The 15,070-nt window shown below is 47.6% G+C and overlaps 1 protein-coding gene across 2 annotated transcripts in view; it reads right to left on the bottom strand.

The window, feature by feature from the left end:
- Positions 1–158: 158 nt before the first annotated feature.
- Positions 159–15,070, bottom strand: part of WASHC1 (WASH complex subunit 1) — a 40,232-nt gene continuing 25,320 nt past the window's right edge. For both annotated transcript variants that reach the window (XM_052667859.1, XM_052667860.1), the window contains exons 3-11: positions 10,965–11,076; positions 10,130–10,276; positions 6,023–6,159; positions 5,035–5,170; positions 4,016–4,220; positions 3,380–3,538; positions 2,914–3,072; positions 2,200–2,268; positions 159–1,621 (exon numbers count right to left, since the gene is read on the bottom strand). In XM_052667859.1, the coding sequence (XP_052523819.1) occupies positions 1,470–1,621; positions 2,200–2,268; positions 2,914–3,072; positions 3,380–3,538; positions 4,016–4,220; positions 5,035–5,170; positions 6,023–6,159; positions 10,130–10,276; positions 10,965–11,076 (1,276 nt within the window). In that variant the 3' untranslated portion in view covers positions 159–1,469. The remainder of the gene's footprint in view (positions 1,622–2,199; positions 2,269–2,913; positions 3,073–3,379; positions 3,539–4,015; positions 4,221–5,034; positions 5,171–6,022; positions 6,160–10,129; positions 10,277–10,964; positions 11,077–15,070) is intronic.

Here is a 15,070-nt window from a genome sequence, read left to right as displayed (position 1 = left end):
CATTAGTTTGTACTGTGTTGGAATTACACAGTGAGGCAGGTAAGATGTGGGTTAGTTTTTTAATCTCCTTTCTACCTTGCTTCAAGCTGGTACCAGATTGAAGGACTGAGTCATTCTTTCAAGGGGAATAATGATACGGCCATAACACAGCACACCACTTCTCCTTTGATCACTTTTAATCATAGGATCACTCTGTGCTTTTAACTGCATACAGTCTTTTTTTGAACTCACAGTAACTTTCTGTGGAAAACGGTCAAACTTTTTTGGTGCACTTTCCTAGAGGTTCTTTCCTGTGTTCTGGGCTGGAGGGTAATTGACAGCAGTAATGGCTGTATAATCCTAAGGCTGTGTGAGAAAGAGCCATTCTCAGCTCTTTCTGTCATCACAAACCAGGCTGGTCAAAGAGGTTGTTTTGCCTCCTTGCCGGTTTCAGCTGGTAGCTGGATGCTACCTCTTAAGGCTCTTCTCAGTGAAAAAAGCATTTACATTTAGACATGGAGCTGGTACCTGCTCCCTCTGTGTTAACTGGGCAAAGAACAAAAGGGAAAACACAGCTGCTTCTCACAAACTTCTTCTCTGAGTCCCCTGCCCCTTCTGTGAGCACAGAACTCCTGCTCTGGCTAAGCTCTGCCTGGAACTCACTGAAATCAGCAGCTGGAGTAGGGGGCTTGTAGACAGCTGGTGCCCTCCTGCCCTGGGGTTGTTGTTGTTGGTGTAAGGTTAGACCCAGCCTGAGCTGAGAGTAGACAGATGGGCTTTTCCCTTAAGCTACTCTTTATTGAGCACGTTTCCCTCCTTTACCAGAGTGAAGGCTACAAGGACCTCCTTCCTTGAGCTTTATTGCAATTTTTCAGAAAGCAACAGCCAAAGAATTGCCATAAGGCAGGGACAGAAAGAAACCATCAAGTACAGAGGCACCAGTAATTAGACTTTTCCGTGAAGGGTCAGACAGACTCTCTCTTCCACTTTCATTCACTCACCACTATCCAGCCTCATCTTCAAGGACTCAGAACTTGCAACATCTAAACAAACATGAGCTTCAGCAAGCACACAGCAGAGACAAATGAGGCAAGGACTGTCTGCCTGCCAGAAATGCTCCTGCAGTCATCACCAGTCACATTAGGCAAGACCAAGGGCCCTTTAAATCAGGAACAATACTTGTTCTGATCCTCTGAGTGCAAGCTGCCCTACTGCCCTCCAGCTAAGGCAGGATTTATTGATTCATTGTGAGCTGCAGCAGGATTTGAGCTGGATTGTAGTATTTGGGGTGGAGACCAGCAGACAGCAGAAGAAAATCCCTCATTGGTAACAATTTGGTTGTGGTTAGTTCCTGCTGCTCCTCTTCCAGAAGAAATAACAGGGTGCCCCTCCCATGCCAGAGCCCACCTTCTGTAGATCCTTCCAGACTGGTGACTCAAAGGTGCGTAGTTCGAGTCCTGGGATTCATGCTGATGCACAACTGCTACCATCTATGACTCCCAGTCATCCTCATCCTCTTCACCCGGGGGCTGCTGTGGGGGTGGGAGGGGTGGTATCGAGTCTGATATACGAGCAAAGGCACCAGCAGGACTGCCAGGAGCATCGGGGTTTCCTGAGGCTCCCGGCCCTTTCCCTGAAATACCTGGTAGGGAAGGAAAAGCTCCAGTGAGTGGCACCTGGGGCCTAGAGAACACACAAGCTTAGTGAAGGTGAAGTGAAACACATGGCTTGTGGCACTGTGCCTTAAGCAGCCAGCTGACCCAAATCAAGTAGAACTGCAGGTGTGCTGAAATGGCACCACAGCTCTCTGAAAGGGCTTGTTTCAGCAAAGCTCTGCCTGAGCAGGTCCATGCCCTCCCCTGCTCTGTGTGGGCAACACAGATGCTCTGAGAGGGAGCAAGGGGACCGGCTCCCCTGGCACTGATGAAATTCTAATGAATACTGCTGTCTCACCCTCACCCTGCAGAGCCCCTCACTGGCAGTTTTCAGAGCCCATTATCTGCCTTGGGCACACAATCTCCCTCTGATGTCTCCAGTTGATCATTCAATGGGAGGTTCCCCAGATATCCCCCTTTAAATGCACTCCCAGCCATGTTGTGGCACACAGACCTAGGAAGGAGTCTGCCCCTGGTTCTAGGGCTGTGGCTGATAACTGAGGTGCCTGCAAAAGCTCTACCTCCTTCCTAGAGGGATGGAGCAGCCCACCCTGTGTGACAGTACCTTTGCGCCTCAGCACCAGCTTGTTGAAGAGGTCTGACATCAGATCTCCACCTTGTCCTGTAGCTCTCACTGAAACAGAGCAAAACCCCAAGTGTCACATGAGAAGGAAGAGTCAGTCTGAGCCTAGCAGTAAGGTAAACACATTTTCTTGGAATAGTCTTTTCAGAGTAAGGAAAAATAATATAGTCTTCAGCCTCATATCACATCCATATCCTCCCCTCCCAATACAGCCCAATTTCACATCAGGAAGCCAGGCACTGTGGGGTAACAACATTCTCTGGGGCAATTTAAGCATGGAATTGCTCCAGAAACAAGAGGGCTTGGGCATCTGCAGTCCCATTCTGCCAAATCAACTGTTTCAATACCCTCAGCAGCCACCCATACCAACATGGCTCAAACCAGCTCAACTCTGTCCCTTTCTTGGCTCCAGGGATTCCTTTGACTGTCCCTCACCTGTGAACTTCTAAGCATGTCCTGAGAAAGAGCGGGTGTCCACCAAGAACATTCATGCTTGCCTGGCAGATGTAGTGTACTGAGTCCACAGAGGATTGTCTAAATGGAAATACTGAGACCTTATGCCAACCTGTAAGGAGAGAGCATCTCTCTGCTCTGTATAGTCCTCATGCTCCTGGATGCCAGCCTGCCTCCAGACCTACATATCTCAGCCTGGGGCAGAGAGAAAGGAAGACCAGATTTGTATAAGAGCCTCAGCACCTTGTTCTTGTTCCTTTTGCTTCTTCTTCTCCAGCTTCCTCTCCTTTACGCTGCGGAGGTTGGCCTTCCCAATGCCCCCAGCCTGGCGAATGGATTCCAGGAGACTGGCACGGCCAGTTGAGGGGTTCACCACCTCCTTTGGGGCTCCCTGGACTGAAGCTGCAGGGAAAGGAAGAACATGCGTCAGCCCCAAGCCCACCTGAATCCCCACAGAAAGTGCTGCTAATGTCCTGCCATCTTCTTTTTGGGACTGACACAGACACTTTCAATCACAGGCTCACACTGAGCTCAGCCAGCAAGAGGCCTGCCAAGATGAAACTGAAGGCCTGCAGCCCCACAGGCAGGCAGGAGCAGCTTCCCTCTTCTGCCAAGAGGCCGTTCTAGAAGTGCACTGAGGGCATGAGCTGAAGCTAGGGAGTTGAATTAGATTCTGCTGGTGAAGCAGGTGGAGGTGTACAGCTCTTACCTGCAGGCTTGCTGCTGTCCTCACTTGCTGTCCGGGCTGGTTCAGATGGGGCTGTAGGTTGTGGCAGGGGTGGTGGGGGAGGCACAATAGTTGGTGTAACAGGAGGAGGTGGGGGAGGAGGTGGTGGGGGAGGTGGCAAGAGCCCAGGATCCTGAAGGTCTGAAAGATGAAAGAAGTTGCATCTGAACAGTCTCAGAAGACATCAGTCTCAGAGCTTCAGCTGAGAGCGTTCCATGCCTCAGCAGCAACTGATACAAGACCCTCAGCATGCACCATGCATCACAGCGCTTTCACCCTGTGCATCATCCCTTACAGCATATACAACCAAGGCAAGGGTTGAGATTCACTATGTTCCCCAGCTCCATTCCACTGGGCCTGTCCAGCTCACTCAAGAGATTCCTTGGTGACCTGAGGCCAGTCCCTCACTGCACTCTGCTCTTTTGCCCCTGCAGTCACCTGTGGTGAGTCTGCTCAGAGTCTGGCCAGCACTTGAGCAGGCTGCAGCTTTGACTCAGATCCAAATGCACCCTTCTGACCTCTCCACTAAGGGAGTTACCACCTTCTCTCCACTTTCTTTCAGTGAACCCCTCCCCACTTCATCCTTCACAGGGTCCTGGTAATGGTGATTGGAAATACCTGCTTGTGAAGGCTCCACTGACTCAGTGCTGAAAGTGGGTAGCTCTGGAATAGCACTGCTTGGAGCGGATGGTGCGATGCCAGGGCCCAGGTCAGCGCTGTACATGAGATCTGCAGCAATGCCAGGCAGGTCTGGCAGGTAGGATGGCACATCAATCTCAGGGACCTGGCCCAGATCTGGCACGTAGAAGTAATTTTCAGCTACCTAAAAGAAACACAAAATAAAAAGAAGTGCAGTGAAGGCACTCCTTTTCCTTGCAGCAAGCAGGGGCACTGCAGAGAACAGCCTGGGTGGCAGTCAAGGCTGGGCCTTGCTACAGTGGCTGGCCCTCAGCTGTCCATACAAGTCTGTGCTCTTGTTTGCTAAACACAATGCTTTCTCCTCCAGTCTGACCCGACAAGCTCCTAGCCTCCTTTCTTCAGCCTCAAACCACACATTCAACCATACACCAATAAAGCTCTAGGTACAGCTTTACAGGGTGTTTGTTACAAGGTCGGTCATGCAGAGGCAGCATAGACTGGTGCCCTGCCTGCCTCATATCCACACCAAGCACCACACCCCTTTGTTCAGGCTGGTTGGCCTTTCCATTTTCATTAGCAAGTGGCCCTGTCCAGCAGGAACAATGGGGCACAAGCCTTCCCCCAGGCACCTCACACCTACTCCTCTACAGAAGTTAGCACAAGGGAGATAAATGATCAAGTGATGGAGTCTCCAAACTCCTCTATAACTTTGAGGTCTAGCAGCAAGGTGAATCATGTTACATGACACTTCTCACACCACCCAGCAAACGACTGAGAAGAGAGACACCTGCCAAATTTGAGGGCTTCATCTCATCCATTAAGCCCAAATCAGGACTGCAGGCACGAAAATAGGCAAGGTCTTTCTGATAAGCAGGTTACCCTGCAGCCATGTGGGGGCATTCCTCTACTGTTCTCCACCCTATAAAAGCTTTCTCCTCCTCTCAGAAAGCCAGGTCCATACTCTAGACTGGGAAGCAACTGCATCCCCTACATCTCACCTGCCGGTCCAGCTGTCCCCTTTCGGTGATGGAGAGAGGAGCATCAAAGAGCTTCTCTTCTGTCTCTGTTTCCAGAGCCACATGGGTCTTGGTCACTGCTCCAGCTAGTGGATCCAGGAAAACATACTTCTTGTATCTAGGGCAGAAGGCAGGCACTTCAGCGAGGCCACCTCAACAGTGTTAGTCAAGAAGGACTTGAAGGAGAGCTCCCAACTTGCTCAAGCAGGTGGAACATGTTGGGCCCTCCCTCAATCTCCTTTTAGCCTCACTCCTCCACAACCAGGAGCCCAGTTGTTCTCCACCCTTCCAGCATATGCATTCATCCTGCAGCAAAGCCCTACCACGCTGCCCACCATTACCTAGCTCACCTCCCACTTTCTGGCCTGAGACTGCCTCAAAACCTTCACCAAGACAACAGTCTCTCCAGGTGCCTTATTAATAAAGGGGGAGGAGGAAAGAAGAAGAGGGGAAATAATCAGTAGCTTGTGAAGAAAGAAGAGGTCCAGCAGCTGAAAGGTCAACTAGGACTTAAAGAAGATCTTCAGTGTAGGCAGAAGGAAGAACCATGAGGCAAAGTCTGATGGGAAAGGGAAGTGCAGTGCAGTGTGTGTGGCAATGGAGATATTAAAGCAGTGACAGTGGTTAAGTTTTGCTGTGAGGAGCCATCAGGAGAAAGAGCAGTACCTAAGCAGGCAAGTGGGGCAGAGGACAAGTGACAGCAGCTCTCAAGGCTGGTGAGAACTTGCAGGAGGAAGACAGAAAAAAATAAGGAAGCGTTAAGCTGAGTTGAAAGCAGGTGAATGAAGGATTCCACCCATAGGTCAGAGTGAGAAAGGGCTGCTAGCTGGGAGCTACCAAAACCTGTCCCATCAGGAGTCTACTAAGCAAGATCCCTAGGAAAGCAAGCAGCACAGCTGCCCTGAGGCAGGGATAGCTCCTCTGAGAACAAGCAGAGACAGGTGGCCAGCACAGTCCTGAGCCAACTCACAGGTTCTCCGTGGTGTTGAAGAGCAGCAGGGAGCTGAGAGAGCTGATGTTCCTTGGGAGGCTGCCGAGACCTTCTTCTGCATCATCTTCCTGCTGAATTTTGGTGTTCACACACACTGGGAAGTACTTGAGCTTCTCCTGCAAGAAGACAGATAATGGGTAGCAAAACACTAAAAAAAACCAAAGCCAATGGGACAGCTCTCCCCAGCCACCAAAACCCACAGTTCTGGTTCCACTACCAAGTCTGGGAATCCTACTTCTCCCTCTCTACCTCCGTTTGAGAAAGAAAGCACGTGGACAACACTGCAACCCCAGGTGATGAATCTCATCCGTTCAGGCCCATGGAATATGCTTTTGGTGTTACAGATGGGTTATGCTGTTGGTGTTTCAACGGCAAGAATCCATCAAAATATAACAGCCATTTAGGTTCTTATAACCAGCGGGAGGGATTGAGCATCTCCATCTGAACTAAGCATTTGTTATAGTGTCTCCAGCTGGGAGATATGACACATTTTCATGCAAGCAGAGCAAACATCTCTGTTACCTCCCCTCTTCCGCCCTCACCTGATGTTTTAGGAGAGGTGATCCCACTGGTGGGGTATGCAGAGAAGGCAAAGGAAGGTTAGGGAAAAATTGCATGCCTTCACTAGGCAAGAGATCAGGCAGAAGGGAGTATGCAGGGTGGAACGTGCCAGATGGTTTTGCAAAGCCTGAGGGATTTGCAGGAGTTTTCAACTCTAATGAACTGAAATCTCCTTTCTCTTGGTTCTAAAACTTCATTCATAATATATAGAACTCCCTTTAGAAAAGAACTTATTGCATCTGAACTGCTTGACTTTTATAGAGCACAGGAATTGCCATCCCAGATCAGACCAGTGTTTCAGCTAGCATGACAGCATCCGCTGCCAGATGCTCTGGGGGGATGATGTTCAGTGACCACAACACACTGCTGCATGCACGGCACTACAGAGAGGAAAGGAATTTGTCCCTGAACCCAGAGAAAGCCTATGAAACAGCAAACTCTCATCCTTGACCTCTCCCCACATCCCTCCTCAGCACCTTCACAACTCTTTCTTCAGTCAAACTGGGACAAGCAGCAGCCTCACAGCTCCATGCTGATACAGCTCCCAATGCTGCCCGCAGCCTTCTACTGCCTCGCTACTTCCAGCATCACCAGATGTACTTTGTACTTGCAGTGGGGAATTGGAGACCATTGCTGGTTCAATTTTAAGACCGCAGCTCAGCAACATAAGCAGTTTCCACTGATGGAAATTTCAGGTTTGAATTGGGTAGTCAGAAATCCCGGGAAATGGCTTAGTCACAGCTCAGCAAATCCACTACAAGTCTGTATGGTGCTCCGAGTCTACAAAGGCTGTGGGAAAAGACTGTGAGGTTTTGATTTTTGTTTCCTCCAAATAACAGATTCCAACTTGTGAAAAATACGCTGAAATAAACACCTTGCATTTCTGCAGCAGCAAATAGGCAAAAATACATGAGTAAATTGTTATTTAGAGACTCAGAAATTCGGAAATAAAGGTTCTTTTTGATCATTAATATTCATTTTGCAGCGTTTAATTTTTTAAGCATGAGGGAGTACTGATGTTTCTGCAGACTGTTCACACACACTTAGCCCTCGAGTCAAATATATATTTTTTTACTTCTCTCTTTGTGGATTCCAATTTGCATTGGAAGGCTGTGCGTCACTTTAAGGGTGGAGCGAGAAACCAACCATTACCTACGTTTACTTATAAGTCTAATCTAAGGTAGTTACAAAAGCACCAAGCATATTACTCTGAAATGTAAATCCTTTTAATTTAAATGCCACCAAAACGCAAGCCTTAAAATATCTAGATCTGTTTTGATATTTAGAATAGGTACCTGTCATTAATAATATCCTGCAACTGTGAACACTGCAAGTTGATGCATCATTTAAGAGTGAGTTTTCTTAAAGTGACAGGAAGACCAAAAGCCAAAGGTTCAGCAGCCTCAATCTACTGAAGTCGTGGAGTGTGTTTGAATGCTTCAACACCTGAACATGGTGATTTGGCACCCAGCAGGATCATCTACGATGCACTTCCAGCCACTTTTCTCCCTAAGAGCCTATGATTAACAATATATAAGTCACACTAGTTCTTAGGTTTAATTAACACGCAACCTTACGATGGGAATTGGAGTGATGCATCTGAAACCCCCTTCTCTCTCATGCTAATGGAGGCTAACTGGAAATGCAGTTAAAGGTTAGAAAGTGCCTGCCTGCACCTATGGTGAACTCTGCAGAGCTCACTGGGCAGCTCAGGTTACTGACACTGCTGAAGTCTAATGAGGAATCTTCAAAAACTTGCAACTGTCAGTCGGACCTCTCCCCAGTCCCAGATGGACCATGTTTCCCACAGTCCAGAGGATTGCTCCAATGTTCTTATCTGTCAGCACTTATGCTACCAGCCTATGTCTCTGTCCTCTCACCAGCTGAGTCTTCATTTGCTTGTGGAATGGAGGGCAAAAGAGAACTTCCCAGAAGGGAAGCATTTTTAAAATAAAATTGCAGAACCACATACAGTTCTAACTCAAATGCTTCTGCCCCAGAGCACAAACCCTAAGCACTCAGCACAGGCTGGCATTACTTACCCTCAAAATGACAGGATCAGAGCTTGCTTTCCTGGCAGTGTGTGTGTGTGCGTGTGTGTTGTGTGAGTGTGTGTTGTGTGAGTGAAGTTAGCAAAGGCTACTGTGACTGCTCCCAGCAAAAAGGCCCTCATTAGAAGTGAAAACAGGCAGTGAGCCTCTGCTGAAAGCCCTGAATAATTGAGGAGGGTATAAATGCAAACATTAGACTTCTCTCTGTCACATTTCATTACTGCAAGGCACATCATGCTCATGCTCAGCTGTAGATAAGAAGGCTCTGTCCCCCTGGACGGCGTTCGGACCACACTGAGCCCCACTGCACAGCAGCTGCCACTCCTGCAGGTCCTTCTATCTTTCATAAGCCAGTTGTCAGCACAGCACTGTCCTACCCCACAAAAGAGTTGTGGGTGACAAAGCCACAGGCCCTCCCAAAAAAGAAATAGTCCAAAGGGAGAACTGAGTCACAGGAGGAGGGAAGAAGCACAAACATACACTGGAGTCTGCAAAAGTCCCTGTGGTGATGGCAGCCTTGATCATGGAGAGCAGAACTCTGCAACGGAACAGAGATCGCCTGGGCGAGGGGAAGGGTGGCACTGCAGGTGAGTGACATAGGCTGCACAGAAGAGCATGCAGAGCTTACCAGCAGGCAAGTCGAATGGGCACGCCATTTGCTCTTAGTGGAGCCTCTACCAGTTGATTCTCTTTTCAGTCACCTCCCTGTGTGAGGGGCTGTATATCAGCACACCTCCCTTGCCAATGCCTGTGTACCTCTGCTCCCTGCAGGCTGTCTGACGGGATGGGGCCATCAGACAGCCAGCACAACAGAAGTTGGCTTGCCCCAGCTGGCCGACAACAGGTCCCATGCAGCTGTGCCCTGGCCTACAGCCAGGCCTTGAAGGATGCACAAACCCTGCTCAAGTGTGCCAGCTGTCCATTTGGCCAGCAACTCCACTCCCGATCTGGCTGAAATATTCATAACTACCTCACTGTACAGAGACCTCAACTCCATTAAAACTCAGGAAGGTTTAGTGTGATAAAACATTCAGTGGCAGGTTTATTTTTGGGCCACGGCATACAAGGACGTGGAAGCAAGTCTCTTAGGGGGAAGAGAGCAAGGAAGCTGAGTTTGAACCCTGATGACAGTTTGAACCCTGACCTGCCAGGAAGAGCATGTCTGCTACTGCTGGCACAGCACACATGCAGTAACCTTTACAGATACCAATTTGTTCTCTCTTCTTTCCAATCCAGTTTGACCCAAACTATCGGGGTGTTTCTTTGTATCAAACCTATCCCTTCTCAGACCACCCTAAGAAGCATCTCCCCGTCACTCAGTACACAAACAAGAAAGGAACAGCAGCTCCTTCAACACTACCTGCTGCAGACAACAGCTGTTCAGCTCCCCACCCATACCTAAAACTCTGGTCTACTTCATCAAGGAGACTTCTCTTTTCTTGTTCATCTCACGGTCTTTTCTCCTCCTCCTTACCTGCAAGGACTTTTCATCCAGCATTCGGTGCTTGCTCTGGATCTTGTGTCTTGGCCATTTCTGTTTAGCTGGGTCTTCTGCACCAGCAAAAATTGAACAGTACTCCTGTAGCCGTTCAGGGGCAGGATACTTGGCACTGGAAAATACCTGAGGAGAGACAAGGAGGGATTTCAAAATCCCAGCAACTTAGCAATCTTCTGCTGCAGAAACACGTGGAGTAGATTAAGGCACATGATCTGTGCTGCCTGTGGGAATGGAGAGCCTTGGAGTTAACAGGCTCTTAAGGGCTATTTCTGCAGAAACCATCATGAGGGCCATCAATTTTGAAAGCTGAAGTGCCAAAAATTCTCTCTCTCTGCAAGTAACAAGAGGCAGAAAGGCTTCCAAAGTGCAGGAAGGGAACTGGAAACACTGTATTAAATACAGCAGGAATGGTAAAAGGAAGACTTCCACCAGTTTTACACAGCTCACACAGATAAACCTGCACTGGAGGGGGTGGCTCTCTATCAGCAGCTTCTATTCAATGGAAGATTGTAAGAACACGAAATGAGAGGGTGTTGGGCATAGTGAAGCACAAAGCTGTTTTATTCTAAAGGTAGTAGTTAAGGCAACAACTTATATTGGCCTTGTATGGCCAGGAACTGGGTAGCCCGTGGGTTTAAGAATCATTAACTGGCCCTGTCAGAAGGGGGACTCTCATCACAGCTCCTGCTCAGCAGCAAGGCACAGAGAAGTGGATGGGCAGCATCTGTTTTTCTGCAGAGCTTGCTTCAGGGATAAAGATAGAAGGGGGAAAGAAGGAGAGAGGCCATACAGCCTTCATTGGAGTCACTACCTTAATAGCCTTCTTGCTGCCCTTGATCTTCTCAATCTTTGCTTGTGCGAGCGTGACTCTCTCACTGATTGCCTGAAGCTGTGCCCGGCTGGTTTCCACCCGCTGAGATATCCTAAGGAACAAGGACATTGCTTAAGGATAAGAATCTAAAGCCAGAGATTTTTTGGCAAGAGCCAGTCACCACACCAAGAGGAAGGATGTGAATCTCAGTGGTCTGGATTGTTTCACAAGGCAAGATAGTACAGGGTCAGATACTCGTCTTGGTCCCATTAAGAGTTTCTCACGTGCTCCAACATGAAACAAGACAAGTCTGTGATTTTCTGTGCGACATTCTCCTCGCACAGCACAGTCAGAACTGAGTGAAGAAAACCCCATGTCTCACTGCAATTACAGCTAATAAGAAAGCCACAATAAGTTATCAACAGACAACAACCTTCTCAGAAGAGACCCTCCTCCTCTGTACATAACTATGAGGTGCAGCCCCACTTCAAGCTCAAATGCTAACAATTGTTCTGAAGCTTCATTCCTTTAGCAAAACCAGCACAGAATATTTTTGTGACCACACAATCTTTCAGGAGCCACAGTACTTCATTTCAGCATTGTTTTGTAGCAACGAGTTCCAGCGGATCATTTTGTGCCTGGAAAAATCAATCTCGGTCTTATCTTTAAATTCCACCCCCAAGTCCCCCTTTGCATTTAAGCAGAGAACTCCTATGCTCTTTTTTTCGTTCTGTCTGTATAATTCCTTTCAGTAACAAAGGTGACATTAGCACTTTCCAACTCTACCACAGTCTTTTCAAGTATTTTCACCCAGTGCAATGCACTCTCTCAGTAAAAAAATGGATTCCTCTAAAGGCTCCTGCTGGCTGCAGCTACAGAAAAAAACAAAAGTATGAGCAGCCAGCTCACCTTTCATTCTGAAAGACCCCCATTTTTCTTTCTCTAGCCAGCTTTAAGCGTTTCTGCTTGCTCATAACCAAGCATCCCTCTTTCTGAAGGCGTGAAAACCCTCCCTCATGCACAGGGCAGGAGAGCACACAGTTTATTCTACTCTTTTTGAAGTGGGAGATGAGCAAAACTGAACCTCATGAGATCCCGCCTCTCAGTAGCATCCTCCACTTCTTCATCCTTTTACTTTAAATACAGCCTAACAGCTTGTATTTTGTACCAACACTAAGTGCAAATCTGTTCATGGTTTCCTTCCCACACCCTCCCACTGTCTCAGCGGAGGAAGTCCACATCGTTTATATACTTGATAGTTCTCAGAGTGGCTTATGTTGTTCCTTTCAGCGTGCATTTCCTAGCACCTGTCTGCAGCAAATTCCATGTGTCACAGGGCTGTCCCACTGCCTTGCTTTGTTAAAGCACGAGATGCTTCCCAAGGAACTAAATCTTTTCTAACTGTTCTTTCCAGCCAGTTTTCCCACCTCACAGTTTGCTTCTTTTGCACATGTTTCATAATCGTATTGATTGACCTCATTCCCAGTGCTGCTCCTGGGGGCACCAGCCTATTTTTACTTCCTCCAAAGATGAAAAAAATTGGTCATTTATTTCTGCTTTGCCTCTCTCCCTCATATCAATGATGTAATTTTCCCTCTCACCTGTGAGTAGACCTCTGTCCTAAAAGAACTGAGCAAAGCCTTCTCGAAGCCCAAAGTAAAGAGAAAACATCAAACAGTCAAACACTTCTAGTCAGCATTCTGCTGACTCCCAGACCCAGGTCTCAGGGGTCAACGAGGCATACCTTTCTCTTCCAAAAGGAAACCTTAAGCAAATACTCATGCAAACTCAGACCTGAAAACCAGTACCCATTCTCCACCCATTACTCCAGAATGCAAGTAGGCCAAACGAGGAAGCAATTTCTTCTTTCGCTAGCAGCCCCACCACTCCTTCCCCATGTATCACCTCTTCCTCTACCTTCCCAAGGAACTCAACTACAGCTTCATCCTTCCCTTCTACTCCCAAATAATTAAGAGTGACTTCAGCCAGCCATGGAATGGCACTATCAGACAGATTGCCTCCTCCCTGCACAAGGGAAACTGGGGAAGCTGTCCAGTGGCAGCTCAGGTGTTTCAAATCACTTTGGCTGCTCCCAGAAGCACCCTGTGATCTGTGATTTCTCCTATGATCTCTGCTCTAGGATTTGCCAGTCTGACATTAGCACACCTGCCAAAAACCTTCACCTGAGATTCACCTTCACAGAATACAACAGAGAAGGAATACACACCAGAATTGCTTTATTTCTTGCTGACCAAGGTAACTATCACAAAACGATTAAACACTGTAAATCCAACTAATCCATGAAATTCCATCACGTGCACAGGTTCCTAGGAATATATGACTGTTACGTGTGCACAGTTCAAGTTACAGTCAAAGTGCTGTTTGAAAAGACAAGATACATGAAGGGCTGTGTACCCAAGGATTTACAGGGCAAATCCTTTGAAGCAGTGCTGTATTTGGACTTCAGTCTCCATTTAGGAAGGATTGAGTTACCGAGTGCTGTTCATATGAAAGGCAACGGCAGGATGGGCAGGAAGGGCGAATGTTAATAAAATGGTTTGTCACTGCTCCTCAGAATCCTGTTTCCAGGCAGCCGAGAATACCACCACCATCTGAAGCTATCCTGTGCCCATCTTATTAGTCACTGCTGTGTTACGTTGCTCTCGGTACTCTTTTCTGCTTCAGGAGCTCCTGTAGTTAGATTCAACGTGACTTTAGAGCTGCAGAGAAGCAGGAGGTGCACAGGGACAGCCCTGCTGCGCACTGGGGACAAGGGAAAAGGGGGCCTGCAAGAGAAAGAATATATTCACCTGCCTTCAAAACCCAGGCACAGAGCCAAGCCAACCTTCCCATCCCAGTGCTTTTCTTTGCGGAAGTAATACATGTGGCAGATTAAATCTATCTAGTGGATTATCTCTTAATCCACAGAGACTTTTATTTTTATCTATGCAGATATTAAAGCCAATCTTTCAGCTGCTTTGACTCAAGCTTTCACTTCCTCCATCCCTCTAAAATCTTTATACTGTCAAGCTCCATGCACCCCTCACCTTCAGCTGAGGGCTCCCCTCTCCTAAAGCCTCATGTTCTTCCCCATTTTAGAGAGGACTCCCTCTAAGGACCTAGAGCAGTTCTCAGGAATATTTCCCCCTCTCCTCACCGCTGCCCTGACAAGCTGTGCATCTTCAAGCCCATCTGCAGCCATGGAGTTTATCATTTCCTATTATCTCCTTATAACTTCTCTGATGATCCTCATATTCAGGCAGCTACAGAGAAATCTCCTCTGCTTCATCTGTGCCTGCTCAGAGGGGAAAGATTATTGTTCTCTTACTCCCACAGGAAAACACATGAAGAATTTGGGATGTGGCACGAAAGACACATGATGCAGTAACAATAACAATATTCCTCTTAGTCTCCAAGCACTCCAAAGTGCCAAGTTAAAATTGAGATTTTTATCACCTATATTTGCTTGGGATCACACAACATCGGAAAAAAAAAAAAAATTAAAATCAAAGCAGGTTTGAAGGTAGGCTGACAGGTTACCAGAAAGGTGACTGAACAAAGCAGCTTGAGGAAAGACAGAATTGAGCTGGAGGGAAGTATCACAGCAGAAAGAGGTCCTTTGCTGTCCATGTTCAGCACACACATCACCCAAAAGTGACAGGGACGACAAAACTTGGGACACAGGAGAGAGAAGAGACGAACTCCACATCAAGGTGAATGAGAAAGGTGAGCCAGCAGAGCCTGGGAGCAAACCTCTCTGGAATACCAAAGAACTTCAATTTCATGTCTGAAGTACAAAAGTAAGTGATCAACCAAGGAGAAAGAACATTACAGACTAGAATGAGAAACAAAGTTGCACAGGAGGATAAGGCATCCAAAGTATTAAATGACTTCTTTTTTCTTAAATGAGGACTGTTCACACCACAGCAAGTCAGACTTCTGGTCTCCTCCCAGCCTGGGCTTCAGTCCTGAGAGATAGCAGGGAGATGCTTGGCATTGTTATTCTAAACCTAGGTACACACTGTAAATTTGTTCTATAAACCCTTGGCTTTTTGCCTAGAAGTCAAGCTGCTTTTTTTTTTTTTTTCCCCCTAACAAAGAGTGGC

The sequence above is a fragment of the Tympanuchus pallidicinctus genome, unplaced genomic scaffold (genome assembly GCF_026119805.1).
Source record: "Tympanuchus pallidicinctus isolate F22 unplaced genomic scaffold, pur_lepc_1.0 scaffold8, whole genome shotgun sequence".
Taxonomy (NCBI): Eukaryota; Metazoa; Chordata; class Aves; order Galliformes; family Phasianidae; genus Tympanuchus; species Tympanuchus pallidicinctus.
This window is presented reverse-complemented; position numbering and strand designations above follow the sequence as displayed.